Source organism: Simochromis diagramma, unplaced genomic scaffold (genome assembly GCF_900408965.1).
Source record: "Simochromis diagramma unplaced genomic scaffold, fSimDia1.1 OVJJ01000334.1, whole genome shotgun sequence".
NCBI lineage: Eukaryota > Metazoa > Chordata > Actinopteri > Cichliformes > Cichlidae > Simochromis > Simochromis diagramma.
In genome coordinates this window covers 1836890-1858427 of record NW_024386764.1, presented here as the reverse complement: position 1 = coordinate 1858427, position 21538 = coordinate 1836890, and the positions used below count along the sequence as shown (strand labels likewise).

Below are 21538 nucleotides of genomic sequence, written 5' to 3'. Positions count from 1 at the left end.
TTTTGTTTTTTGGTCTCATTTGCTAGTGACAGCTACAGAGTGGGTGGGTGGGGAGGGTGGGTGGGTGGAGAGCAAGGAATGACATCCAGCATGGGCCCTGGGACTGGATCAAGCCATTAAAAACTCAAACTGGGAATAAGGGATGAGATCTGCAAGGTGAGCAAAGGGGGTGACCCCATACTTTGCATTTATAATCAGCTGAATTTGCTCAATTTTAGTCAATTAAAAGTATGATATAGTCATCTTATTGAATCTTATAGTCTTTGGTCCTGTCTAATATTTCACAACATTTCATATTTTTTAAAGGGAACATTTAGAAGCATAAGTAAAAAGCTAAACAAAACAACATGGAAACAAAGTAAATTTTACTTAAGCAACCGTCACATAAATCATAATATTTGGCAGAAAAATAGACAGAGTCAAAGCAAAAAGCAGAAATTAAGCAAAAATAAATAAACGGTGTCAGAACATGACAGCAGATAAAAGCAGAGCAGGCAGATCTGCTAAAATGTCACAGCCTTCACAGTCTGACCACAACAAATAAAGTGAGCAAACAGCAATAGTCACGCTGCCCCTTTATCTGAACTTTGAAACCACATTTGAATAATTTGATGGAGAGATGCCACAAATGTTACAACATTAAAAAAAAAAAATAAATCAGTGGCGCTGTCTTGATTTTATGAGACAAATAATATTTAAGCAAACACTTGACATGTATGTAAACAACTGAAAATGTCAGTGAAACCTTATTTTTAATGAACCTTTTTGCTATTCTTATATAGCAAAAAGTCTTTTGGATAAAGGGAGATTAGTTATATGTCAGGAAAAAAATGAAAAGATAAACACATCAGCAAATACACTGCAACAAAATAAGATTGTTGTGAAAAAAAATTCTATTTTTAAGTTTTACTTTCGAATGAAACGCAATGAAAATTTCTACACATCACGTCAGGACTTAGCCTGCCATATTTGAAGAGAACAAGGGCAGGTGACCCTGACTTTTCATCCACTGATATATGAGTGCAATGATCAAATGTCCAGGGGTTTGAATCATACCTTCGTGCAATTTGTCAGCACAAATTTCCCTTTAAAAGGCTGCTTACTCTGCAGACCAGCACCACCCTGTCAGCAATGAGAGCGCTCGTGCTCGCCCTGATTCTGGCCGTTGTGGGTGAGTGATGATGTTTGTGCAAAACTTTGCTATTTTATAAATATGTTCAAAAATAATGCAGATTTCATATTTGGAGTTTTATTGATTATGCGTTGAATGGTAATGTCAGTGTAATGTAGGGTCTTTACCCAACAATAAAAAGCACCTTGAAGCAACTGTTGTTGTGATTTGGTGAAATGTAAATAACATTTGAATTGAGTTGAATGTAGGTGAAGACAAATTATAGTTATGTACTTGTTATAAATTGGTAGTGGGTTTATGCCTCTTTTAAAAAAAGGTTTTCATTTTTAGGCATATGTAACAGAAAACATGCTGCGTGTTTGCTACATATTTGGTGCTTTATGTGAATTTTAATATATACAGCAGTTCAACTTTTCTTGTAAGCAGGGAGCTAAAACCTAGAACTAGAAAGGAAAAAATATTTTAGCTCACTTTAATAACTAAAATCAATTCAAATGATCAAGATCAGTTTAAAATGGGTCAGTTTGTCAGCTACTGTAGACTCTACTCACAAAGAACCGCTAAGTTTTGTACAGTGTGACTTTGTAATGGGGAAAATTCTAGTTTATCCTCACATTTCGATTCAGGTGTTTAGTCACTGTAGGATTTTGTATAACCTTTTGTTTCTTAGATGAAGGGTGTGTGTGTTTCAATATGACCAGGTGTAACTGCTTAGCTATGCTTAACGATGTTTCACTATGTATCTACTGACTGTTAAGGTGTAGAAGGACAAAATTCCCAAGAAGACCAGTCCAGGTGCTTCCTGGAGCATAGGTAGTGGGAAGTCTTTCCTGCCCAGCAACAGTCGGGTGGGATGAAAAATAGTTGTAACTGAAAAGATGCAGGGTGTTGTGTGTGAGGGTATAAAAGAGACCTGTGACGTCTCAAGGACAAAGCTTTCATGACTGTAGAACTGTGATGTTTGATGTGTGTTTGCTCTCCTGCATGCAGTAAATAAAGCGGCTTGACCACAGCTGACCTTGTTGCAGACTTTATTAACAGAAAATTCCACCACAACATTCAAAGACATTCAAATTTCCATTTCCAGCAAAACTTTGCATATCCATTGGTTTAGTTGCTCATCTTTACTAGTTCATTATCTGAATTAAAATAGAAGTCTTATTGTACACAATTATAATGAAATTTCAGAGCAGAGTCTTTGGAGCGAACATGCAGTAATTTGCACAGTAAATATAAATCATAACATATAAACACTGCTGAAAAGCATATTCAAGCCCATTCATATGTTTTGGCATTGTTTGTGGATTCAGATTCTTTTTTTGTGTGTTTTCTTTTTTTCAACAGGTTTTTCTAAATCTCTTTGTGCTTTGAGTCTCTGTCTGGCTCAGTTCTGAAACATGCTTAAGAGATTTGGGGTTGAATTAGTGGTTTGTATAATCACAATGTTTGGCCTTTAACATTTACAGTGCGCTGCTTTCCTTTTACCTCTGGTTTTAATTTGTAAAACAAAATGCAAACTATGTTTTCAAATGTTGTAATAGTTTCAGATTTTACTCGCTGTATTACTGATTTCTTTCTTATTTTCTTACAGCTGGTGATCTTCAACATCAAGGTAAGTTTAATACTGTGTTCATTGTGAAACATAAACTGTAGGCCTGGTTTAGAGTTTATAGTTCATATAATTTCACAAATGAGTCATATAAATTACATTCACTGACTCCTTCCAGATCCTGTTTTTGAAGCTGGTAAAACCTACGTGTACAAGTATGAGGCGCTGCTCCTGGCGGGCCTGCTAGAGAAAGGTTCAGCGAGAGCTGGACTAAATATCAGCAGCAAAGTTAGCATCGATGCTATAGACCAGAACACATACTTCATTAAGGTAAAGATCAAAATCCTGCACAAGCTGCAGTCATTTACCTTTTACATGTATACTAATTGAATTAAACCTTACTCTTATATGAAAGCTTGAGGAACCTGAGCTCCAGGAGTATAGTGGAATTTGGCCTGAGGATCCTTTTATCCCAGCAACTGAGCTGACTTCAGCCCTCCAAGCTGAGCTCACGACTCCCATTAAGTTTGAGTATGTCAATGGTGCTGTAGGGAAAAGTCTTCGCCCCTGAAACCGTCTCAACAACAGTGCTTAACATCTACAGAGGTATCCTGAATGTCTTTCAGCTCAACATCAAAAAGACACAAAATGTCTACGAGTTGCAGGAGGTTGGTGAAAGATCTTTATAAACCTGTGTGTGACAAGAAGTTGAATCTCCCTACTGAATATGTGTGCTGCTCTATAGGCTGGAACTCAGGGTGTGTGCAAGACACTTTACTCCATCACTGAGGACACAGAGGCTGAACGTGTCTATCTGAGAAAGACCAGAGATATGAACCACTGTCAAGAAAGAATAACTAAAGACATGGGGTTAGCATACACAGAGAAATGTGGAAAGTGCCAGGAGGTAGGTTTTACACATTTTATATCAGGGAAACATCTGTGAAAGTGGTGGGATGCATGACAAGCAACAGCTTTGTTCTTACAGGACACTAAAAACCTGAAAGGAGTTTCATCATACAGTTACATCATGAAACCACTCGATAATGGCATCCAGATCAAGGAGGCATCGGTCCATGAGCTGATCCAGTTCTCACCTTTCAGCGAGCAGCATGGAGCTGCCCATATGGAGACCAAGTATGTCCATAACAACTGTGAATACAAAAATTGATTCAAAGAACATAAACGAACTTTTCTTTCCACATTCAAGGCAATCCTTGATGCTCCTTGAGGTTCAAACACCCCCTTATGCACCCACTACACCACCACCCCTGGCTCAGTATTCACACCGTGGAAATCTCACATATCAATTCTCCACTGAGCTTCTTCAGTTACCCATTCTGCTCCTCAATATCAACGACATAGAGTCTCAGGTATTGTCGTAATTAAGAGATTATTTCTAAGGCATGAATTAAAAGTCTGTGCCGTGCTCGGTGATATCCTGTTTACCCCTGTGTCATTAGCTCGAGGACACTCTGAATGACCTGGTCAAACAGGCTGTAGGAAAAGTTCATGAAGATGCACCTCTGGAATTTTTGAAGTTTGTTCAACTCCTCCGTGCAGCCTCCAATGAAACTCTGGAGAACCTCTGGAGCAAACACTCAGGGAGTTCTGCCCACAGGTGATTTCACTGATTAAATGTTTAAAATATCATGTAAAGATATTTGCACAATTTGGCAAACTTCCTTTTTATTGTTTGAGAAAATGGATCTTGGACGCCATTCCTGCAGTGGGAAATCCTGATGCTCTGAGATTTATCAAAGAGAAATTCCTAGCAGAAACCATAACTGTGTTTGAAGCCGTTCAGGCTTTGATTACTTCGTTTCACATGGTGACAGCAACCACCGAGGCCATTGAGGTCATCGAGGTCGGTAAATCTCAACATATCTAGTGAAGTCAAGTTATTTTGTCCAGAGTAAGAAGGGACGTTTTTGCATTAACTCTGATACTCTTAACTCTGTGTGATGTTTTAGAGCCTAACAAAGGAAAGCAACATCGCGAGAAACCCAGTTCTGCGCCAGATTGTATTCCTTGGCTACGGTACCATGATTTACAAACACTGCTATGAGAGGACTTCCTGTCCTGCTGAGCTCATACGGGTAATATAACATTGACCTTACATGCTGCCTTAGAGTCACGTACACATTTAAGAATGAGAGAACGGGTGATTTACTTCCTTATTTGCTCTTGCAGCCCATTCAAGACCTTCTTGCACAGGCTCTGAAAGATGGAAACACAGAGGACATCATCCTGTTTGTGAAGGCTTTGGGAAATGCTGCGCATCCTTCTAGCCTCAAGACAATCACAAAGATGCTGCCCCTACATAGTAAATTAGGTTCATCACTGCCAGTGAGAGTTCATGCTGAAGCCATGATGGCCTTGAGGAACATCGCCAAAAAGGAGCCTAAAACGGTGAATTATCAACGCAGAGATTTCCTGATCATTCTAGTTTTGCACAAAGCTCCACACTGAGTCTGCGTTCTCTTATACATTAGGTCCAGTATTTAGCCTTTCAGCTCTACGGGGACAAGACTCTTCATGCAGAGATCCGCATGCTTGCGTGCATGGTGCTCTTTGAGACAAAACCTTCAATGAGTTTGGTGTCAGCTGTTGTTCATATTGTGAAGACAGATTCAAATTTGCAAGTAGCAAGCTTCACCTACTCCCACATGAAGTCCCTGACTTGGAGCACCAGCGTTATTTATGCCTCAGTGTAAGAGTGCTTTCTAATCCTTCGTCACAATCGGATAAATCTCTGTGATTTGATCCATCCTGCAGTGAGCTCTTTCATGTTATCACTGCAGTGCTGCAGCATGCAAAGCTGCCCTGAGAATGTTGGGCCCAAACCTGGACAAACTGAGCTCACGTTTCAGCAAAGCCATCCATGTCGACGTCTATAACAGTGAGAATCGCCGGGCCTGGTTTAACTAACCTGGATCTTTATTTTCGATTTAATAATGTTTAACTGCATCTCATTAAACTCTCTGTTAGGTCCCTTTATGCTTGGTGCTGCTGCGACTGCTTACTACATCAATGATGCTGCCACCATCATGCCCAAATCTATTACGACTAGGATCAAGGCTTTCTTTGCTGGAGCTGCTGCTGACATTCTGGAGGTAAAGGAAACCGAAATCAGTCCAGATATTTAATAACTAACCTGAAAGTTACTTGTCTTTTTTTTTCTAGGTGGGAGTAAGAACTGGGGGACTACAGGAGGCTTTTCTGAAAAACCCAGCAGTTTTTGATAGTGCTGACAGGGTCACCAGGATGAAACATGTCATTAAGGCTGTAAGCAACACCATAAAGTTACAAGAGCGACAGGGACATCTTATCTGCTATCTGCAAAATGAAACAGAAGACTAGTGATCAGCTGGACTGCATCTCTCTCTCTACAGCTCTCTCACTGGAAGTCTGCACCCAACAGCAAACCCCTGACTTCCATCTACGTCAAGTTTTTTGGACAAGAAGTTGCCTTTGTTGACTTTGACAAAAACTGGTTTGGCAACACCTTTAATGTACGATTTAAACAAACAACCCATCAACCTAAAGATCAGTTTAATCACGATTTTGCAAGACGCAATATTTACAAAATATTCTTCCCCTGCAGCTCATCCTTGGCAATAACGATGCTGACACGTTTGGTAGAGATGTTTTCAAGGCTCTGCAGTCTGGTCCTACTTGGCGCTTTGTTAAGCCTCTGCTGGCTAATGAGGTGAGACGTATCATGCCTACTATAGCTGGTTTCCCCATGGAGCTCGGTCTGTACACTGCTGCTGTGGCTGCTGTTCGTGGTCAAAGTGAGTAAATGCTAAAAATCAACTAAAACACCTAATATTACTTAACGACCTAATATTTCCATCAACACCAAAACTTCTTTAAAAGTTTTGAGCATTTTTTTAAACTTCTTTCAAAGAAAGAAGAAGTTGCAAACTTTCTTTTAATAAATTAATGTGGAAATATCATAACAATGTGCAGAAAAGTAATTTTTCTGTTCTGTTTTCTTAGTCAAAGTCACGACAACTCCAGCTCTGCCAGAAGACTTTTATCTCAGATACCTTCTCAAGGCAGACATATACATTACTACCAAGGTCACGCCAAGGTGGGGCAATAGCTGTCGCTACAATAGTAAATGGCTAATACTTTATAATACAGCACATAACTAAGGGTTTAATTCTACCCCTGGAATCAAGTGGGAATTTCCAAGAATTTTACCTGAAATTATTTTACCTGAATGGTTCACACCAGCATAATGAATACTGAAATGTAAAAAGGCAAAGTTAAGCTACTTGATGGTTGGAGAACCTAAAATACAGCAGGTACCTGCAGTGTGAGATGGGGAAACTCCCCACTGAATATGGCTTAATTTTGTGTTTGTGCCTCAGTTTCTGTAAAATACCTGAAGTTACGCACTACTTAAAATTACTTATGCATTACTCAAAACTCTTCATGTACTATTTAAAATGACTGTGAAGGTTCTCAGTCATCCAGGTCATCGTAGTCAAAGGAGCTTGCAAAGAAAAGCGTCTGGACTTCTTTAAGTTACTTGAAGACGTTTCACCTCTCATCCGAGAAGCTTCTTCAGTTCTAAGGTCAAATGGTGGGGAGTTCCCTTTTGAGTTCCCCCCCCAGACGCCTTAACGCCCACTCACATCCTGGGCCATCTGACCTCAGGAATTCACATGATAAGGTGGGGCCAGGTTTCACAATGAGCTCACCCGAAACTCTGGCTGATTGGGACCCACACCCAGTTTCACACCTTGGCTCAGACGATTAGAGGATCATTAGGGGGTTCTTTTGTCCCTCTGTGGGGGGAAACTCCCACTAGGTTTAAATCTGGGACTCTCCACCATTTGACCTTAGAACTGAAGAAGCTTCTCGGATGAGAGGTGAAACGTCTTCAAGCAACTTAAAGAAGTCCAGACGCTTTTCTTTCCAAGCTCCTTTGACTATTTAAAATGACTTACAGTGTAATTTGTGTCTCTTTTCTTGCAAAATAACCAAAGTTACACACTGCTTACTCACTATTATTGCTACTTCTGTACTGTTTAAATTGCTTACAGTACAATTTGTCTTTTCCTGGAAACACAATACTTATAACTACTTGCATACTACTTAAAGTTACTTATCCATGAATTTCCTTGTGTTCTTAAAATAAAAAAAAAAAAAGGTACAATTTGTGTCTCTTTTCCTGTAAAATACTCAAAGATACGCACTACTTGAATTTTCTTAAGCAATATTTAAAGATATTAGAATAGAATAGAATAGAATAGAAGAGTCATTTATTGTCATTGTACATGTACAACAAAATTGCAGATGCTCCACACTATTTGTGCCAAAATAAAAATATAAATAGTGTACAGCAGGAATATATACAATCAAGAGGGATATATACAAAAATAAGGGAAAGGCGCACGTTAGAGAACAAAATAGTTGCAAACAGGTTGGAAGTAGTGCAAAGAAAAGGTCTGAATAGAGTCTGTGTGCAAGCGACCTGAGTGATGCAGGTATTTCTGTACTATTTAAAATTACTCACATTATAATTTGCATGATTTATGTCTCCATTCCTCTAAAATACCTGAAGTTACATGCAGATTAAAGGTACGTGTGCATAATGTAAAATTACTAACAGTGTAATTATTATTTTCTTGTAAAAAACTTAAATTATTACCCTTATGCAACTGTGTCTACCTCTGGGCATTTGTTGGTAAATATAATTATATTGTAATTTCAGGTATAATATAAAGAAATTCCACTTATTTCTAAGGGAATTAACCTCTTGGGCGCCGGCTGTATTATGACGTGTTACCAACAAATGTAATACAATGTTCAACTGTCCTCCTCTTCTAGTGCGGCTGTGAACACATTTGCTGTGTTCGGGATAAACACTGCCATACTCCAGGCTGTCATGGTATCAAGAGCCAAACTCTACTCCATCGCACCTGCCAAAACTGAAGTCACATTTAACATCAATGAGGGCTACTTAAACTTCACAGCTCTTCCTGTTTCAGTGCCTGAAAACATTACCGCTGTGGAGTAAGCCATGACATCTTTAATATTCTTAAACATCGCTTCTGAGATGCTTTTACCTTTGCACTGATGATTACGGTTCATCCTTGCTTCTCTTTAACAGGGTTGAGACTTTTGCTGTGGTAAGAAATCCTGTTTCGGGAGAAAGTATCACTCCTGTGATCCCTGCCAACCCAAGACAGATTCTTATATCGAATAACACTTCTTCTGATGCTGCTAATGAGGTGAATTTAAAACCGTTTTAGAGATATAAAAAAATATTGTGTCTTTTTTATGTAATTTACATATTTTCTCCTCATAGTCGAGATCCGCAGAGTTCATTTCTCAACGTCAGAAAGCTGGCATGCACATCAAATCTAAAATGGTGAAGAATAAGAAGAAGTACTGCGCTCAGACTGTTAACGCTGGACTCAAGGCCTGTCTCAAGATTGCCACTGCTCACACGGGGGATGCTGCAGTGTATAAACTGGCTGGAAAGCACTCTGCTGTTTTTTCTGTCATACCAAGTAAGAACTTAGAAAAGTGCTTTTTCTAGTGACACAGTGCAGAAATTAGCTGCTAACCGCATTAACTGATGATGCTTTCAGTCGAAGGTGAAGCTGCTGAGAGACTGGAATTAGAGGTTCAACTTGGAAGTAAGGCTGCACAGAAGATCATCAAACACATCACCCTTAGAGAAGAAGAAATCCCCGAGGAAACACCAGTCTTAATGAAGCTCCACAAAATCCTGGCCTCTACCCAGAAGAATAGCACCATGTCCTCCTCCTCGTCATCCTCCAGTTCCAGGAGCTCTCGCCTTCCTGGCAGCTCCTCTTCCTCTAACTCCAGCTCTTCATCCCATTCTAGCAGGAAGACCATTGATGCAACTGCTCAACAAGTCCAGTTGCTGAAAAGACGTTACAGCAGCAGCAGTAGTAGTAGCAGTAGTAGTAGAAGTAGTAGTAGCAGGAGTAGCAGCAGCAGTAGCAGTAGTAGTAGAAGCAGCAGAAGCATAAGTAGTAGCAGCAGAAGCAGCAGTAGTAGCAGCAGCAGTAGTAGTAGTAGTAGCAGTAGTAGAAGCAGCAGTATCAGTAGTAGTAGAAGCAGCAGCACAAGTAGAAGCAGCAGCATAAGTAGAAGCAGCAGCAGCACAAGCAAAAGAAGCAGCAGCTTCAGCTTCTCCACCTCTGTCAGTACTTCCAAGTCCAGCTTTGCATCGAGCTTTGCGTCGCTCTTCAGTCTTAGTTCAAGCTCTTCTCACTACAGTGTGCACCACAGAAAGGTAAACATGCTGTATTATATGCAGACAAAGAGCCGCTTGAGCTGTCACTACTACTGTTTGGATATTTATATTGTATAAGTCAGCATTTTATTAATATTCTGTTTTCTATCTATAGTTTTAATTGATTTGAAATCTCATAGTTATCTGAGTATATATGGCCACTGCGGTTGCTGACAAAATGTTTCTTCATAGCAACCTGCGAGTCATCGCCACAAATCGAAGGAGAAGCACAAAGAGAAACACAAAGAGAAACACAAGAAAAACCACAAGGACCACAAGACTCCAGTGAGAACACATTTACACCATGTTTGAAGTATGACAATACTGCACATTGTACAGTTTGCACAGGTGGTAACTTGTGTTGTCTTTTGCATGGCACTATATGGCATTCTTGTAGCATCACACCTCTAAAGCCACATCGTCAGAGGTTTTCAGAAGCAGAAGCAGTGGCTCAAGCTTGGACGCTATCCAACATAAGGTCAAATCCCGTCAAATCTTCTTTCCGGCGAGGGATTTTATGGATGTACTCACATGAATAATTGTCCCCACAGAAGCGGTTCCTTGACAGTCAGGCTGCCGTGTTTGGCCTGATCTTCCGTGCTGTTAAAGCTGACAAGAAGAAGCAGGGATACCAGTTCGTTGCTTACATGGACAAAACCACCAGCAGACTTCAAATCATTCTAGATGACATTGTTCCTGACAACAACTGGAGGCTCTGTGCTGATGGAGCCGTGTTGAGCATGCACAAAGTCAAAGTGAGACACTGTCCGGCTTATTTTTGGATGTTGAACTAAGCATAGCACGAAAAAAACAAACCTAAACCTTTCTGCCATTTGTCATTTCGATTTGTTCTTTCTAGGCTAAAATGAACTGGGGAGCAGAATGCAACCAATATGACACCGCGATTACAGCGGAAACTGGTCTTGTCGGTCGAAACCCTGCAGCTCGGTTGAAGGTGGACTGGAATCAGTTACCGTCTGATCTCAAGCATTGTGCAAAGATGTATGAAACTTCACAGACACTGTCACGCATGTCATACAGACAATATGAAACCATCTGATATCTGTAAATTCCTTTGCAGGATGTATAAGTACATTTCTGCTCACATGCCAGCCGGCTTGATTCAGGAAAAGGACAGAAACAGCGACAAGCAGCTCTCGCTTACTGTGGCTGTACTATCTGACAAGATCATCGACCTGATTTGGAAAACACCGAGAGTACGAACAGCAAAGTTGTTGTTTCAAAATCATATGTTTTGATTTTTCTCACAATAATTATTCTGTTTACAGAGCACTGTTCATAAGCGGGCTTTGCATCTTCCCATCACTCTGCCAAGTAACGAGATCAAAGATCTTACTCCCTTCAGTGACGTCTCTGGAAAGGTCAAGCACTTGTTAGCTGCGGCTGGCGCAGGTAATGGCTCGTGCCTGTCATTTAAACGTGGACAGGCTGTGTCCTTTTCTGACGCATCATTTAATTAAAAAATGTACGTTTTTTCCCCTCCTCAGCTGAATGTAGCTTCACCGGCAATACACTGACCACATTCAACAACCAGAAATTAAACAACGAGATGCCCTCAAACTGCTATCAGGTTCTGGCACAGGACGGCACAGACGAGCTGAAATTCATCGTCCTACTGAGGAAGGATCGCACTGAACACAAGCAGATCAGTGTGAAAATTGCTCACATGTAAGATTTCATTAAAAACACGAAAGAAACTCTGGTTTTTGACAAAACTGAGTCTTTTTATTTCTTCTCGTGCAGAGACATTGACCTCTATCAGAGGAGAACCGGTGTGACTGTGGATGTGAACGGGCTGGAAATACTCACGAGCAACCTGCCCTATCATTATCCCCGAGGTTTCTATGCAGTCTAAAACCTTTGAATCGGATTTTGCAAACTACCATCAAACCTACGATCAAATTTTATCCCAGATCTTTGTGTTGAAAAAACGAGAGTAATCATGGAACCTTTTTGTCTTACAGCTGACATCCAGATCAAACAAAGTGGCGAAGGCATCTCTGTGTATGCAGCTAGCTATGGTCTTCATGAAGTCTACTTTGACAAGGAGTCATGGAAGGTAAAAGCAAAACTTGTTGGTTATGAGCTTAAAAGGAAAAACGAAAAAGACCAAGCGAGATGGAAATTCAGTTAAAATTGACGTCTGATTAATCACGTGATCCTACGATGCAGATTAAAGTTGTGGACTGGATGAAGGGGAAGACTTGTGGGCTCTGCGGAAAGGCTGACGGGGAGACCATGCAGGAGTATCGCACACCCACTGGATGGATAGCCACGACAGCAGTGAGCTTTGCTCATTCTTGGATTCTGCCAGCTGAGAACTGCAGAGACGCCACTGGTAAGACAAAGATATCTGATGTAATCATGGCAAGTCTTCTAAACAAAAATATACTGAATCTATCAGGAACCCTAAAATCCCTGCTGTTACAGAGTGCCGTATGAGGCATGAATCGGTGCAGCTGGAGAAGCAGGGAAACATGCAAGCTCAGAACTCCAAGTGCTACTCTGTCGACCCTGTACTGCGCTGCATGCCTGGGTGCTTCCCTGTGCGCACCACCAGCGTCACTGTTGGCTTCCACTGCCTTCCAGCTGGTGAGTCTACAAAGATTTAAAATGCAACATCGTGGAGAAAAACACGGAGTTTCTAATTATTTTTGCTCCCTTCGCGTCCGCAGGTTCCAGCCCCTCCAGCGTGTATAAGAGCGTGGACCTGATGGAAACTACGGAGAGTCACCTCGCCTGCACCTGCACAGCTCAGTGTGCTTAACAACAGCACTGTCAGTCTCAGACATTACATGTATGTTTTGAATGTTATTTTAAATAAAGTGAATCTCCAGATGAACTTACTGAGCTAAAAATGAACTCTGGCGAATTTCAAAAGGAAAATCTGTACCGAATAAGACTGTTTATTACATTTATTGTAACACAGAGACAATAGAAATGAGATCATCTGTGAAATAAAGTGTGAAGCTGAACGCACCCATATAAATTCAGTAATTGCCAGTTTTCCTTCTGGCTTAAATAAGTGATCCATATTCTCCATCCACTTCCCTGCTTTCTGTGATATCATCCACATAAATGCTTCCCTTATACAGTGTGGTGACTGCAATTAATTTGCACATGCCAGATGACAAGTGCTGTGTAATTCTCCAAATTTTGGTATCGATCCAAACACTGATAGTGGGACTACTAACGTATAAAGGCAGCTTATGTAGAGAAGAGCAGTGCGTTATCATTTATTAGATACATCACAATCATTTTGCAAATTCTGAACGCCTTTTAAAGACTTCTACTGTGATTTTTACTTTGCACAATGATTACTTAAGCCACTAAAACACACCTTTCAGCTTTTTGTGTAATTTGAAAGATTTTTTTGGACATGGAATGTAAATATGCCTGTTTCCAAAGAGCTTTGGGTCAACTTATGTTGCTTAAATGTGCTTTAGGCTATGAATGAAATTGAACTTAAGAGGATAGAAACAAAGTATTGATCTGATACCAATACCAGCATTGGTATCGAAACTGTTTGGATCAATCCGTCCACCTCTACTGTTGACTTCGAATGAACTAGTGATTCAGAAACACACACGTGTCCTAAAGTCAACAGAAGTTTTGTATGCACTCATTTTGTGCAAAGGAAGAACACTGAAACACACATTAATGAATGATGCCGTGTTTAGTATACAAAACCAAGTGTATTCTATTCATATAGATAAAGTATTTTATTTTACCTCTTAATAAACACACCCATTGAATGGCTATAATTATTGGTGCCATGGTATTCTTTTTATAGTGCATTTTGTTTTCCAGTCTCAGTCCACCACAGAGGAATGGGAACCAGGAGAGGCAGTGATGATTAAAAAAAATCAGTGATTACTTCCCCGATAGAAGTCAAAACTATAATGAGCGTGGACATGAACGTGTCATTTAACATTTGAGAGGAAAATAACGGCCACCTGTCAACACAAAGCTCCTGAAAGAAAAGTGACATTAAAGAAACAAATTGTTTCATGACAAATCATATTAACGTCACAGTGGTCTAAAGTCACCATCTCCTACATAATATGTAAATTGTGCAAGATGTTACATTCTTCCTATTCAAAGCAGCAGATAAACTACCTGTTACAAACCTAACAGCAACATTTACTGGAAAAATGAGCTGTCACTCAGTCACATTCTCAGTGTTGTAAACAGAGCCGGCATACTTGATTTGATTTACCCAGTCACATACTGTCACATACTGTCACATATTGCATCAGCAGCATCTAAATGTAAGATATGCCAATTCATGATTTACAGTACCATAAATAAGTAAACTAACTACATACTATATGCAGTACATTAATACAGATCCAGCAAACCAGAACGTCACTCTTAACGCTCTTTCCTTCTTAAACTGTTTAATCATTTTACAGTCCATCTGTGGGCCTTTGGCATCCACCCATCAGACGCATCAGACATAAACACTGGACATTAATGATACGTCTGATTCAAGTGAACGGAGTTTTTGGCTTCAGATGGAGCTGTTCTTCTCCTGTGAGAGTGTGTGGTCCTCGCTGTACTCCCACTGTTGGTGCTGGACGAAAACATCTCCACAAAACGTGCCCGATTCCTCCACATGTTCCCCGTTTGTCTTTGGTTGCACTGAGCTGCAATCACATTGAGGGGAAAACTTCAAATTAAGTTCATGCAGGTACATTATGCCATGCTTATTACTAATTCAGAAACTGTGGTACACATAAAGCAACCACACCTGTTTTCTGGGATAAAGCAAAGCGTGCGACACAGGTCAGTGGTGGAAGCCGACGCGAGCGCGACACACCTGGGTGTGGGGGAGGCTGTGTCTGAAGGACATTTGATGAGCTTTTCTGGAGCCACCGTCGCAGCCGCCTCTGTTTCAGCTGCTGGGAAAAGAAGAGGCCGATTTAATGACTGCTGGAATTGATGGAAATTACTCATCACTTAAAAAGAAACTTAGTCATAAGTCTATTTGGATATATTTTCCTTTTTTCAACTCCTGTTAATACGTAACATTTTCAAACCATCTAAAGCAACTGCTGCTCTTCATTTTAGGGAAACTGATAGAAAACTGAGAGACTCACATATCAAAAAGGCACTTTTAGATTTTAACAATGGGGTTTTCTTTGAGTCTGCAAATGGACTCAAGTTTAAAAACTGGTGTTTGAGCCATGTTGCCCGATCCTCCTCAAAGGCCTTCCTCTGCAAAATGAACCCAAAAAAAGGTTTTAAAAACAGTTCAAGCATCTTACCTATCATATGCACACAACTTTGCACAAGATGTAAACTAATATTTGTTTTTAATCACCTCGTGGCTCAGTCTGATGGCTGCCTCTGTAAAGTTCTTCCTCTCCCTCTCAAAGATCTTCCTCTGCTCCTCCAGAGTCTTCCACTCCTCCCCGAGGCGCTCCTTCTCTTGAAGCATGTAGCAATTGCTTAGCAGGGATGCGGTTTCCTCATCACATGCAGAGCTTACCTGATGCTATAGGAAATAAAGGAACGTGGATGAATTAATCAACAATTTATTGATTATTTATAAAACAAAATGAGTTTCAACCAAAACACAAACAACAGTAAGTCAGGTGTTCATTCCAGAGTAACGTGAGAAGTAGCAGACATCTCTGATCCTGTTTTTGGTAAATGTATATTACCTTTCACTCAACACCGATAAATATTAAAGACACTTTCTCTCTGTGTGTGCAAATTTCAGCTTTTAAATCCACACAACCTCAGGGCTAATTCACCCGTACCTGCAGGAGCTGCTGCTGTGTTTGAATAAAGTCTTTGCACTGCTGGATCTCCAGCTTTAGTCTGTCCATCTCTTCCTCCTGAGTCTCTTGTGGAACAGCATCAGTGTTTTTGCTTTCCACCATCTGAACCAAGGATGCTAAGCAAAAAGCCCAAATAAACGTGTCTTATAAATACTGAATTCAACAAGAAGGAACAGTAAGTAAACATCAAACACAAAGTGACAGAGCCGCTGTATATAAAATATTCAAACCATTCATTATCTTTTGCTTCCAATCAGCTCATAACATTTCTTGATTTTCACAGACAAAAAAACATAACAGGTCCATGTGTGAATACTGACTTTTAATTCTTTGAGCAATCACAGCAGAGGCTTCAGTTAATAATTTAAACAATTATTTGCATTAGTGAGGAATCGTTGATGTCACAGTATTTTACCCTGGCTGTCCAGTCTTTCCACGTGGCTCTTAAGTCTCCTCCACTGCAGACGAATACTGTTGGTCAGTTTCTCCCGGGCATGAAAGCAATAAAGCTCTACACTTTCCTTACTGGAATCGAACACCTCTTCCTCTTCCTCCTCCGATGTGGCCTGGAGTGAATAAATAAATCAAACATTTTCCAGTCTGCTGGTAGCACATCTAACAAACATTTTTGAACGACTAAGTGAAACAAAGAAGGAGGCTGATTGTTTAAAATTGCGAGGAAATGTCATCAGCAGCTTTAAAATGTGACGGAAGAGTCGCAAAAGAAAAAGACAAAGTATACAAAAGGTGATCAAACACTACCTGTACGCCACTGTGTTCAGGTTTGTCGCTTTTCGCAGCTGGTTTTCTTGAACTTAGAATGGACACCATGTCTTTTTTTATCTGCTGCAACACTTTCCTCAGCTCTGCATTTTCCAGCACGAGCTCTCTGTGGCGAGCGTCATAGTCGCTCAGCAGAGTCTTATACATTTCCCCTTCATGCCTTATGAAGAGAAACACAGGTCTCTTATCAGTTAGACAGTTACGCTCAATTTAAGAGGAAACATCCAAGATTAGTGCCAGCCATGTTTGAGGTTCATGCTGCCAAAAATGTTCATTAGAGTGACCTAGAAAACTGACAAAGGCACTAATCTGCTTCTTGTTTGAGGCTCCAAAGTATAGTGACTAACATAGAGGAGTGTCTCTGATCCAAAAAAGGTTCACCTATGTATCTAGGGTTCTCAGAGTGCCACTGGCCACCCTTACTAACATTTTATGCAAATAACAAAGAAGATTGAGCAGAGGGGTCATTTCTCTAATGCCAACTTTCCACTCTCCAGTCATCTTAGTCACACAGGTCTAGACACCAGTGTCTCTAGGCGAGTGGTTATTGGAGGTTGCTGGTCAATAGGTGAACATAATCACAAAGAGGTATGCAGTGATGCACCAAAGACCACCTTATGATTAATTTGGTCACTAGCAGATAGCCGCGGTTACTGTAGCTGTCAGGCTGTCTGCAAACACTTGCCAACTACTCACCGAGTGCTAGTCAAACTGTGGAAGGAGCAACACAAACTGGAAACTGAGAATTTTGGCATTCGGAGTAAAGGTTGTGCCTCAACACTGCAACCAGTAAATAAAAAAAAATTGCAACTATTCAAGAATTAGTTGGAGAATATGCATTTTGCCCAGTCTCTAGGATCATGTGACTAAGGCAGTATCAGACTGAACCTCTATAACTCTGACACATACAATCAAGCTTCACACTAACAGTTAAATGTTAGTAATTTAACTTGGTACCCTAAATTGATTCTTTGCAGTCAAAACCCAGATTTGACATATAAAAGAAGTGAACTTACTTTGCTTCTGTCTTTTCAGTTTTCCAAAGGCTTCTCTTCCCATCAGCTCTCCCAATGTTGTTTAATACATCAATGGCTGAAGAGCCCGGAGAACAAATGTGGGAAAAAAAAAAATTCTGAGACTTGAAAGGAAAGAAGTTTCACCTCTCACACACAAGACATTGAATTAACTATTGATGCAACGAATGATGTAAAGAGGATTTTACCCTGTTTCTTCTCCTTTTTGTCAACCAGCAGCTGATTCAGTCGTTCCTTCAGTTTGTTAAATTCTCTTTCCTTCCTTTTCATCTCATGATTGTACTGGCTGGCCCGGCTTGCAATAATGTTCTGAAGCTTTTGAACCTAGGGGATTGTGAATAAAAGAAACTGTGACTTCTAATAAAATTGGCACCCTTTCTCCTGAAAACCAAATACCAGACCATGAAAGCCAGATTGGTCTCACACTGTCTGTGGCAGCACTTAATAAAAATACCTCTTCTTTTTCATTCTTCAGACAGCTCTGCAAACTTTTTGCTTTCAGCTGCAGCTGCCGTTCTCGCTCAAGAAGTCCTGTGTTTTCTCTTTTAGAGAGTTCGAGCTGCTCCTAAAAAATAATACAATGGGCAGGGACTCAGTAAAAGACCAGAAGTGTTTTGGAGAGCTTAACAAAAGGATGCACATCACAATGTAACGTTGTTTTTTCAGAAATAAAAGGAAGAAACAAAACTCTAATGCCAATTCACCAACAGCACGTTGCTTTACTACAGATAATGCTACCTGTGTTTTTCAGGTGAGCTAGTGTACCTTCAGACGAGTGATGGTGAGCTGCAGGTGATCGATACTGCTGCTAGATTTAAGCTGCTCCACTTCCATGCTTTCAAGGGTTCTGAGGCCCCGGCGCTGCAGCTGAATCAGGTCATACATGCAATTTAGCACAGCCACAATATTCAGCTCTGAGCTGTCGCCCGACTCTGTCCAAACTGGTGGGAGGCCAAGAGAAGATATTTCCTTTAAAGGCAGAGCAAAGGGAAAAGTGTGAAGGAGGACTGACACAAATTCTCTCTGTCTTGTGTCCCTGAAAACATTCATTCAAATAAAGATTTTCTTGAAAGGCTAATTTGTTTTAGCAGAGAAAAAAAAGTACAAGACAAACCCAGGAGACTGCAGTCATGTACACGTTTCAATAGGGCACCTAACATCAGTGACAGCTGTGGTAATGTGCAAGGCTACCAACCTGATTGATGTGTGACAGACATTGTTGCACATTGTGCTCTGTGCAGAAGGTACTGAGCATGTAGGAGTTTCTGTGCAGCAGCAGTGATGATTGGCTAAACTGTCTCAAGGGGGATGCTCCATATTCAACAGAGCTGCTGCGACCGTCCTTGACTTGTGGAGAAAGAAAGAAGCCTGTTAAGTATTGTACATTGCTCTACGCTGATTCGGTGTCTAACAATACATTTATTAGGTGTCACTAAAAATGGCTTTTATCAATCATATTTATCAATTAAGTGTTCTTTACTGCAAAGCTGAGGTCGGCATTCAGAACTGAAGGTACAACACTGCACTGATATATATTCAGCGGCCTTTAAAGACGTCAAAACTCACCCAGGGAGGACTCTGGCATGTTTGCAGTGCAGACCTCAGGCTTTGTCTCTGGATCATCTACTGCATTTGCAGGACAGGCAACGTTTGCCACGGGATCCACCTACGCAGCCTGCTCCTGAAATAGACGATCAGATTAACAGCAGCGATTCAACTCGTCTGGATTACAAGGATTTGGGAGGCAGTGGTGAGAGATGGAGGCATGAAGCTAGAGAGCACGGTCTGAGGATAAGTGATTTATTCACTTATCAGTGGCAACAAGCTACACAGAAAACATCCAGCGCACTCGCAGTTACCCCACAGTGCGTTTATTTAAAACGTTTAGCTTCAAATCTAACAATGTAGCTTTTGTTATCAAACCATTGTCAGTGCAGGCTGAGTATCTAACAGGTTACAGTTTGGGACACAAGAGATCCTCTCATCTCAATGTGCTTATCAGCTGATTAGACTAATCCCAGACAGACAACATGCTTGTTTGTCTGCAGGCATTCACGTTCAAAAACATGAATGAAAAAAATTATGTGAGGAAAGTATTTCCTTCTAACAAAATAAACAGTGTGCACTGACACTACTTCAAACATACAACATCCTTTTACAGCGCTTCACAAGACATCAGCTACTGTACCAGAGTGAGACCAAAAAATATTTATCTTACTCAGACATTTTTCCCTCTTATCACCATCTGTTATGAGAAGTGTGACTTTTAGGGGACCTACCTTTGGTTTCAGTGATACTTAATCAGTCTGCAGAAACAGATGGCAAGCCTTCAGCCACAAAGCCTGAGGAGCATGGGCCCGGCTTATATAGACTACTCAACAAGTGCTAACCTTTAGCTCATTAGGTCACCATTCACAAACTGAGTCCTGACAGAATGTGCTTACAGTGTAATGGTGAAATAACATAAAATAGTCACTGAAATTTTAGACCGGAGAACTTGATGGGATCACAGCAGAAACTAAACTAAGCCGCACTGTTTATGTTTACCGGGTGGAAGCTAAAGCTCTCTGTAGTAAATCTTTCCTTCATATAATAGTATAATATAATATAATATAATATAATATAATATAATATAATATAATATAATATAATATAATTAAAAGTTCAGCTACATCCCTTTATAAAATTGGCAGCTATATTAAATTAAAAACATCTCTAAAATTATTTAAATTGGAAATGAAGATTATTGTCCGTTTGAATGAAGGATTTATTACACCATAACTGCGCAGTCGGTGTTCCTAATTATTGGAAACTCAAAAATCCCAGGTAAGTAAAGTGTCCAGTTACGCATTATTTTAGCTAACGTTAAGGTTTGCCGATGAAATTAAATAAATAAAGTATAATAAAGCAAATGTTATTCGGGTTTCTCACCAGCCGTCAGCGCTAAACTAACGTTGTCCACGGAGCGCTACCACCGCAGAACAGCGAAAACAGAAGCCGGAGGGCTACCACAGCCGGACGAACAAGTTAGGTAGCCTCGACAGTTGGTGTTTTAAATGTTTACATCATGAGCAAACAAAACTCACTTGCCTTACGATACAATTTGACACGTATCTCTCCAATGCAGATCGCACCGGACCGTCTCCTTAAGCCCCGTCGTTCCTAATGACAGTGTACGCCACCGCAAGCACTCCAAGCATAGCGCTAATTGGCCCACTCGTTGTCTAGCAACCAAACATGGCTTATTGTGATTGGCTCTGCTTCAGCAGCAAGTATTTTATTTTATTTTTTACACTTATTATAATACACAATGTTAGTGATATATATATATATATATATATTCATTATTTATTTCATTATTATTTAATAATTTAGTGTTCAGCAATAAGAGGGAGATTTAATTATAGAAGGAGCACATTTTCGTGAATAGTGGGATTATTCTGTAATCAGATGCATTCACCATCGTACGAACAAAATTATCACATCACATTAACTTTAATGTCTATCGGAAAAGTAGAATTAATACTCCAAATTGTAGTTACAATGATCAAAACGACAAAACAGACATTCTTATATTACAAAAGCAATGTTTGGGTAAGACACTATTTTTGTAATATACCCAATCCTGATTAAGTGTTAATCCTGATTAATAACTAAATAATGATATATATGTTCATCCTATTGCCCTATCTGCATATTTGTTCTCTAAACAGCCTGCAAGGACACAGCCTTTTCACGCACTGGTTTTCTGTAGTTTTAGGAAGCAATCAGTCACTCATTGAAGTTGGGACCTAACTAAAATGCTTTTTAGTTAACTATAGTAACCTGGTGAAAAAGGCAGTTTTGTTAACTAAACTCAAACGTCAAAAAGGCTTTTAAAAATAAAATATAAATATAAAGAAAATATCTTTAGTTTTAGTACTTGTTGGTTTGGTCACCGTG

At 40.1% G+C, this 21538-nt stretch overlaps 2 protein-coding genes across 6 annotated transcripts; one reads left to right on the top strand and one right to left on the bottom strand.

The window, feature by feature from the left end:
• The first annotated feature begins 1061 nt into the window (after positions 1 to 1061).
• LOC120733138 (vitellogenin-like) lies at positions 1062 to 13748 on the top strand. Its single transcript, XM_040031197.1, is given in 35 exon segments — positions 1062 to 1171; positions 2724 to 2744; positions 2860 to 3011; positions 3097 to 3231; positions 3233 to 3349; positions 3427 to 3588; positions 3670 to 3818; positions 3892 to 4054; positions 4145 to 4302; positions 4383 to 4548; positions 4655 to 4780; positions 4875 to 5093; positions 5177 to 5394; positions 5486 to 5583; positions 5673 to 5797; positions 5868 to 5969; positions 6077 to 6196; positions 6289 to 6478; positions 6687 to 6780; positions 8529 to 8714; positions 8812 to 8932; positions 9010 to 9214; positions 9296 to 9969; positions 10162 to 10254; positions 10367 to 10447; positions 10521 to 10724; positions 10829 to 10971; positions 11051 to 11186; positions 11259 to 11382; positions 11478 to 11658; positions 11734 to 11828; positions 11955 to 12049; positions 12163 to 12328; positions 12421 to 12582; positions 12666 to 13748. Coding segments are annotated over 35 exon segments (5313 nt in total). The 5' UTR covers positions 1062 to 1131; the 3' UTR covers positions 12758 to 13748.
• On the bottom strand, positions 13745 to 20803 carry LOC120733145 (afadin- and alpha-actinin-binding protein-like). Of its 5 annotated transcripts, none has more exons than XM_040031211.1 (14): positions 20687 to 20803; positions 19163 to 19277; positions 18792 to 18943; positions 18362 to 18565; positions 18051 to 18161; positions 17785 to 17920; positions 17579 to 17654; positions 16542 to 16722; positions 16195 to 16345; positions 15759 to 15895; positions 15317 to 15490; positions 15093 to 15210; positions 14744 to 14894; positions 13745 to 14639 (listed from the first exon to the last, which is right to left on the bottom strand). In XM_040031211.1, the coding sequence occupies exons 2-14, from the start codon at positions 19179 to 19181 to the stop codon at positions 14504 to 14506; spliced, it is 1746 nt and encodes a 581-aa protein (XP_039887145.1). In that variant the 5' UTR covers positions 19182 to 19277; positions 20687 to 20803; the 3' UTR covers positions 13745 to 14503. The 5 variants fall into 5 exon arrangements, with proteins under 5 accessions (XP_039887145.1, XP_039887171.1, XP_039887163.1 ...); XM_040031237.1 differs by having other exon boundaries at positions 14813 to 14894; XM_040031229.1 differs by having other exon boundaries at positions 14744 to 14891.
• Between the last annotated feature and the right edge of the window lie 735 nt (positions 20804 to 21538).